Genomic DNA, 7891 nt, shown 5'->3' with positions numbered 1-7891 from the left:
CCTCTCTCTCTAAAATCAATAAAAACACATATCCTCAGGTGAGGATTGAAAAAAATTAAATTTCATTCAGAGAAGGGAAATTAATTTTCAGGTTTGCTTAAATAATTTCAACAGTGTTCATTTGTAATCAGGTTGAGGTTCCTTGTGAAGAACTGAATTTCATGTTCTGTCTGTTTAAGCAATACCCGAATGGGATCTCCCTTTACTTTTTCTGGAATAGCAGTTGTGATAAGGGAACCTACTAAGTCTTTCTTTGCCCTGAATAGCATGAGGAGATTGACAAGATTCTGTTTTCTGGGAATGTGAGCTGGCTCTTTTGAAGCATTTTCAGCTACTGGGAGGTACGTAGCTCTCCCATAGCACATGGGTGAGCAGGAATGAGCTCAGTGATCACGTAATCCCCAAACTTCTATTGAAAGTCGCTTCTCCATTTATAGCACTCTTGCGCATGTGATGGGAATGTAGCCTGATATAAATGATGTGGTTTGTGGTAGGGGACATCAGAGTCCCAGTCCTCCTCCCAGCTCTCCCACTAACAAAACTGGAGGTCACTGCAAAAGGTCTCTGGGCCACTCTTCATCTTAAGATTGATTTTTTTTTTTTGCATAGTTTATTTCTACTAAACTCATGCTGACTATAGTGTTTCATATTATTTTGAGTAAAGAAGAAAGAGTGTGGGTTGCCCCTCCCCCCCATAATTAGGTGATAATGAGGAAAAATAATGAGTAGCACTATGCTTAGTCTTAACTGATGTGGAATGTCTTCTCATTTCCCTATTGGAAAGTTCTTACCATTTAAACTAAGGGAAGAGAGACCCAAGTTAAGCTGTACCAAAGTGACTGTACCTCTCTCCTCTAGTCTTTGCAATTAGGGATCGGGGTTCATGGTGACAAGAGAAAATATTCCAGACAGATCCCATGGTCTAATTCTATAATCAGTGTCTCTCTCCCATTCCTTACTTCTTAATGGAGAAGAACAGATGGCTTTCATAATATAGCCATGTTTGGTATACTTCTAACCTAATAAATCATGCTTTGTTGTATTGCTTTAATGGAACATATTGATTGCATAGCTCTAGTATGAAATTTTGCTGCTTTTATTCTTGTCATAGTACCTATGTGGTTTTCTAAGAATTATTTACTCTTCATCCATCATGTCATAAGTCAAATAAAAAAGATTTATAACCAAGAGATTATAATCTAAATAAAATAAATTTAAATGCATCCAAGCATTTCACAGAGTGGCTTTTTTATTAAAAGGGTCTCATTATTATGGATTTCGAACTAGTGAATTTCTCTCCAAAAATAAGGCTGGAATGAGCAGGATCGGGAGGTAGCAGGCAGTGGTCTTGCAGGCAGGCTAGTCCTGGATCTTGCACCAACCAGCTCTGTGATTCTAACTTCTCTGAGCTTCAGTGTCTTCCTCTCATGTTAGAGCTATGATCTAAAATTCTTTTCAGCTCTGTGATTCCATCATCTGTCTTACAACAATGTGGACATTAAATATTACTGTAGAAACAGTATTAGAAAGCTTTCTTTTATTTATTCCTCTATGAGTTGTTTCATGTATATGTGGTTTATCTAGAAACATGACTAGGTGGCTATCTTGAATTTTTATTGACAGGATAGCAATCAATTCTTCTTATTCTCAATGGGCCATTAGCTAACTAAAGGCTATACACCATTTTATATAATTTAACTGCATTTTACTTTTTTGGAAAGATAGGAATTTATTGTATTTTACTTTTTTGGAAAGGTGGGAATCTATTGTATGGCTGGGTTTTGATAGCTTCTAAGTATCCTGTATTTCAAAGAAATAAAATGAACTAGCTAAAAGTTTTTATTTTAAATTAGTGGCCTTGCCATTGAAATGCAGTTAACACTATAAAGTAAAGGAAATAATCTTTAGTAGTTCTCCATATATGCTTCTCTCTACAGTAACTACATGCCAAAATAGCCTTTTTTATCCCTTTTTAATTCAATTCAATTATCTTAATTGGAGATATATTTGATTAGCAGGAAAATCCCAAACTCTCCCTTTAAACAATGTAACGAGAAATTTCAATGCACAGTGCTGAGCACAATAAAAACTATTATGACTTTGCTTTGACAAAATTAAATTCTCTATTCGGTTTCTGTAATAAGTTTCTTTGATGTTATTCATGCTTTCCTCACAGTTCTCTTTCTATGACTTTTTGAAACTAGGATATTGATGAAGAGATTGAAGCAGAGTATAATATCTTAAAAACTCTTTCTGATCACCCTAATGTGGTCAAATTCTATGGGATGTACTTCAAGAAGGATAAAATAAATGGAGATAAGCTTTGGTTGGTTCTTGAGGTAAGTGTTTCAACATTATTTTATGGGTAGAAATTTGCAGTGTGGTTTGGAATGACGTCATGTTTATGCAACATCGATATCACAAAGCAGTTCTAGTGTGTTCCTGACTGGTTACATTCTCAGTGGACTGTTGTGCCCAGTTGTGGCCTTGTCATCTTTTCTTAAAATCCTCACCCAAGGATTTTTTCTATTGATTTTTAGAGAGAGTGGAAGGGAAGGGGACAGACAGAGAGAGAGAAACATCGATGTGAGAGAGACACATCACTTGGTTGCCTCCCACATGCATCCCGAGCAGTGCTGGGGAGCAAGCCTGCAACTGTTCCCTTTCCCTAAATCGAACCCGGGACCGTTCAGTCCTCCTCTCTCTCTAAAATCAATAAAAACACATATCCTCAGGTGAGGATTGAAAAAAATTAAATTTCATTCAGAGAAGGGAAATTAATTTTCAGGTTTGCTTAAATAATTTCAACAGTGTTCATTTGTAATCAGGTTGAGGTTCCTTGTGAAGAACTGAATTTCATGTTCTGTCTGTTTAAGCAATACCCGAATGGGATCTCCCTTTACTTTTTCTGGAATAGCAGTTGTGATAAGGGAACCTACTAAGTCTTTCTTTGCCCTGAATAGCATGAGGAGATTGACAAGATTCTGTTTTCTGGGAATGTCCAATGCTCTATCCACTGAGTCAAACTGGCTAGGGCAAACTGTCATCTTAAGACACATTGGGAATTAAAAGCCACAAAGATTATTAAAAATTAAAGGAACATCTCCACAATAAAAGCCTAAAGAAACTAGGATTATTTTCCTTGCAGAAGAATAAGCTTAAAAGGGACTTCATTATAATATTTACTTATTCATCCATATTTTATTCAACTAATACATGATTGAGGCTCTGTGCCAGGTGCTAGGATAGAAGAGAAAATTAATTTTAAGTGGGGCTTCATTATTGAGCTGGCTCTTTTGAAGCATTTTCAGCTACTGGGAGGTACGTAGCTCTCCCATAGCACATGGGTGAGCAGGAATGAGCTCAGTGATCACGTAATCCCCAAACTTCTATTGAAAGTCGCTTCTCCATTTATAGCACTCTTGCGCATGTGATGGGAATGTAGCCTGATATAAATGATGTGGTTTGTGGTAGGGGACATCAGAGTCCCAGTCCTCCTCCCAGCTCTCCCACTAACAAAACTGGAAGAGATCAACCAAAGGACTTGTATGCATGCATATAAGCATAACCAATGGACATAAACAGTAGTGGGGTGAAGGCAGGTGCTGGGGAGTAGGAAAGGCTGGGGAGAGGTCACTGGGGGAAAAAGGAGGCTTATGTAATACTTTAAACAATAAAGAACTTAAATTAAAAAAATAATTTAAAAAAAAACCCCACAATGCAATATCGCCTCTCACCTGTCAGAATGGCTACCATCAACAAATCAACAAATGACAAGTGCTGGTGAGAGTGTGGAGAAAAGGGAACACTAGTTCACTGCTGGTGGGAATGCAGACTGATGCAGCCACAGTGACAACAGAGCTTGTTGAGAGAACACTGCTATGGAACATGGGAATGGTGAAGTGCTCTGTGGCTAAAATAATTTTGATTGGCATGAAACAAAAAACAACACAAGTTCAAGGGGGAGGTTGGTGACATAGGCTAATGAATATTATTCTTTCTCTTTAATTTAGATGTCACAAATTTTCAACAACATGTAAAATGGGTATCCATGTAACAAAATGTTTCATACCTCAAATAATAGAGAGAACAATTCTTACAGATTCCTTGTTATGAACAGGAAACTACTGAATATATCAAATTATAGATTTATAGAAACCCTACAAAAAAACTTGATTAATATATAAAATTGATATTAGAAGAATAACAATTTTAACTACTATTTTAACTACTTTATATAACCCACATAATATGTACACTATATTAAAATAGAATCACGATTAAGTATATTCTTATTTTGAAGTGTTTATCCTATCTAATAAAAGAGTAATAATGCAAATTAGCTGTCACTCTGTCACAAAGATGGCGGTGCCCAGTCCCCTCAGCCCTGCCGCTGAAGTGTCCAGGCCTGTTGGCCAGGCAGGTGGTGGGGGCAGCATGGGGGGGGAGTGGCGAGGCTGGATCCGCCCCCTCGCTGCTGGAGTGTCTGGGCCTGTCACCTGGCCGGGGGCCGCAGGGGCGAGCAGCGAGGCACGATCTGCCTACTCTGGTGGCCGATCCAGCCTCGCCACTCCGCCATCGATGGAGTGTCCTGAGGCAGCGGACATGGGAGCAGAGCTGAGGCAATGGAGATGGGAGGGAGTGAGGCAGCAGAGAAGGGCGGGCTTCGCTTCCTTCTCTGCTTCACTCCAGCCGCAGGAAGCCCTATTCTTGCAGAAATAGGTCCGATGAAGCCCTATTCTTTCAGGAATCTTCCTGCAATGGGCCTCTAGTAACTAAATAATAAAATTTCATTCTACCTTGTATATAGTATGATAGACACAAATATGTAAAAAATAAATACTTTGGATCAAGCACCCTGGTAACTATAGAAAGCTTGAATGAAAAGAGATCCTAAAATTCACTATCCTGTATTTCAAAGAAATAAAATGAACTAGCTAAAAGTTTTTATTTTAAATTAGTGGCCTTGCCATTGAAATGCAGTTAACACTATAAAGTAAAGGAAATAATCTTTAGTAGTTCTCCATATATGCTTCTCTCTACAGTAACTACATGCCAAAATAGCCTTTTTTATCCCTTTTTAATTCAATTCAATTATCTTAATTGGAGATATATTTGATTAGCAGGAAAATCCCAAACTCTCCCTTTAAACAATGTAACGAGAAATTTCAATGCACAGTGCTGAGCACAATAAAAACTATTATGACTTTGCTTTGACAAAATTAAATTCTCTATTCGGTTTCTGTAATAAGTTTCTTTGATGTTATTCATGCTTTCCTCACAGTTCTCTTCCTATGACTTTTTGAAACTAGGATATTGATGAAGAGATTGAAGCAGAGTATAATATCTTAAAAACTCTTTCTGATCACCCTAATGTGGTCAAATTCTATGGGATGTACTTCAAGAAGGATAAAATAAATGGAGATAAGCTTTGGTTGGTTCTTGAGGTAAGTGTTTCAACATTATTTTATGGGTAGAAATTTGCAGTGTGGTTTGGAATGACGTCATGTTTATGCAACATCAATATCACAAAGCAGTTCTAGTGTGTTCCTGACTGGTTACATTCTCAGTGGACTGTTGTGCCCAGTTGTGGCCTTGTCATCTTTTCTTAAAATCCTCACCCAAGGATTTTTTCTATTGATTTTTAGAGAGAGTGGAAGGGAAGGGGACAGACAGAGAGAGAGAAACATCGATGTGAGAGAGACACATCACTTGGTTGCCTCCCACATGCATCCCGAGCAGTGCTGGGGAGCAAGCCTGCAACTGTTCCCTTTCCCTAAATCGAACCCGGGACCGTTCAGTCCGTGGGCCAATGCTCTATCCACTGAGTCAAACTGGCTAGGGCAAACTGTCATCTTAAGACACATTGGGAATTAAAAGCCACAAAGATTATTAAAAATTAAAGGAACATCTCCACAATAAAAGCCTAAAGAAACTAGGATTATTTTCCTTGCAGAAGAACAAGCTTAAAAGGGACTTCATTATAATATTTACTTATTCATCCATATTTTATTCAACTAATACATGATTGAGGCTCTGTGCCAGGTGCTAGGATAGAAGAGAAAATTAATTTTAAGTGGGGCTTCATTATGCAAAAATGGTGAGCTGCTATGGTTCTTATTTTTTTTCTCTTTCTCCTTATTGAATACTAATGACATAAATTACAAAACCAGGTATTTGCATTTATGGGGCGGCGGGGGTGTGTGGCGGGGGAAACCACAGTAGAAATGGTGTAGAATACTGACTGCGTTGCCAGAGGGAAGCTGTAGATTCTGCCTTTTAAGTCCTGAGAATAGTTTGGACAGTTCTCTCTAATGCCGAGCTCTAGAAGGTGCCCTGCTCAGGTAACTGCCAGTCCTAGGAGAATGTGGTTTTACTAATTTTCATTGAATATTGTTATTCAAGTGATTTAAGAATTTTTTCAAGTTGTTATCATGGCTAGTAAAACCCTTATTGACCACTGCAATATCATATGTTTATTGTGTTCATTATGATTTTATTAGCATTTGATTATTCTACTTCTTTCAGAATGTTCTGTTGGTTTTCCTACAGTGGCATAATAATCATTTATAAATTATATTGCTTCCTTACTCAACATCATATTTTTATTGTGAATTATAAAGGATTATAGAAATAATGGATGATAATTGTAGAAAATACTTGAAACTGTAAGAATCATTCTTAACAACCATTCTTAACATTTAACATAGATCCTTTACCCTTTTTTGTATGTTTAAATGATTGAAACCATCACCTATCAAGTTATCCTATTTTTCACTTAATGTAATTTCAGATAGACTTAATTACTTTTTACCTTTTTCAAAATAAATACACAATAAAAAGCAAGTAGAACCAAAAGGCCTAACATGTAAAGCAATAATAATGTATTTCCAGCTTAGTGGTGCCACCTTCTCCTGAGCAGGTCTGTGCTTTTGATGTGCTGATTGATGTACTTGGAAATGTATGACTGAGCATTTCTGCTCTTTTGTGTAGTAATCCAGGTTCTGCATTTTAGCAAGGTTATTATTTGCACTTCTGGAACCGGTGTCCTGCTCCGTTCTGGAGTTCTGTCATGCACCTAACCTCTGATATCTCTCTGCTGCTCACCTGGGTAGAACCCATCATTTTCTGGATCTCATCACCGCCACTTTCCAACTTCATTTCTCTGTTTTGCACATCATGTAATGGTATGCGCCTTGCTCTCATTATCCGCTGTAGTGATGTCATCACATCTTGAGTCTCGTCAGTTCAGCCTCTGTAGGGAACAAAACCTCCAGTCTCTTGCTGGGTGAGTGTGTGAGGAGTACCAGGCAGGCTTCTGCATGTGGATAGCTTGCATGTGGGTTAAGAGGGGTCCATTAGAGACTTCCAAAGGATTCCTTGTGTTCTGCATCTCTCCTCCCTACTCCACCGCCCCTTTCACTGTGACTCAGTCCTGTCTGGGTTAATCTGCTCACCGAGCATTTTAGTTTGTGGCTTCCTTTGCGTTGCTAAATCAGTTACCACTAGTTATCTGATTTCCACGTTGAAAAATTTTATTGAACCTCTTGTCTGCTGCTCTCTCTTTTTCTGTTCTCTATTTTCTTGTGATTTATACTTTTTTATTCCTTTACTAGCATTTTAACAGAGATTCATGGGTGAGAAGAAATAAATTTATATGTTTAATCTGCCACCTTCAATTGAACCATAGAGGCTTTCAAAACTGTAAAATAATATTCCAGTCCTCCTCCCAGCTCTCCCACTAACAAAACTGGAGGTCACTGCAAAAGGTCTCTGGGCCACTCTTCATCTTAAGATTGATTTTTTTTTTTTGCATAGTTTATTTCTACTAAACTCATGCTGACTATAGTGTTTCATATTATTTTGAGTAAAGAAGAAAGAGTGTGGGTTG

The 7891-nt window shown here is 37.9% G+C and overlaps 1 protein-coding gene across 1 annotated transcript in view; it reads left to right on the top strand.

Annotated features, from left to right (window-relative positions):
• Nucleotides 1–7891, top strand: part of MYO3A (myosin IIIA) — a 221813-nt gene that overhangs the window by 1228 nt on the left and 212694 nt on the right. Inside the window, exon 2 of the mRNA XM_005865858.2 lies at nt 2205–2339. Coding sequence (XP_005865920.1) covers nt 2205–2339 — 135 coding nt within the window. The remainder of the gene's footprint in view (nt 1–2204; nt 2340–7891) is intronic.

This window comes from Myotis brandtii, unplaced genomic scaffold, assembly GCF_000412655.1.
Source record: "Myotis brandtii unplaced genomic scaffold, ASM41265v1 scaffold215, whole genome shotgun sequence".
Taxonomy (NCBI): Eukaryota; Metazoa; Chordata; class Mammalia; order Chiroptera; family Vespertilionidae; genus Myotis; species Myotis brandtii.
This window is presented reverse-complemented; position numbering and strand designations above follow the sequence as displayed.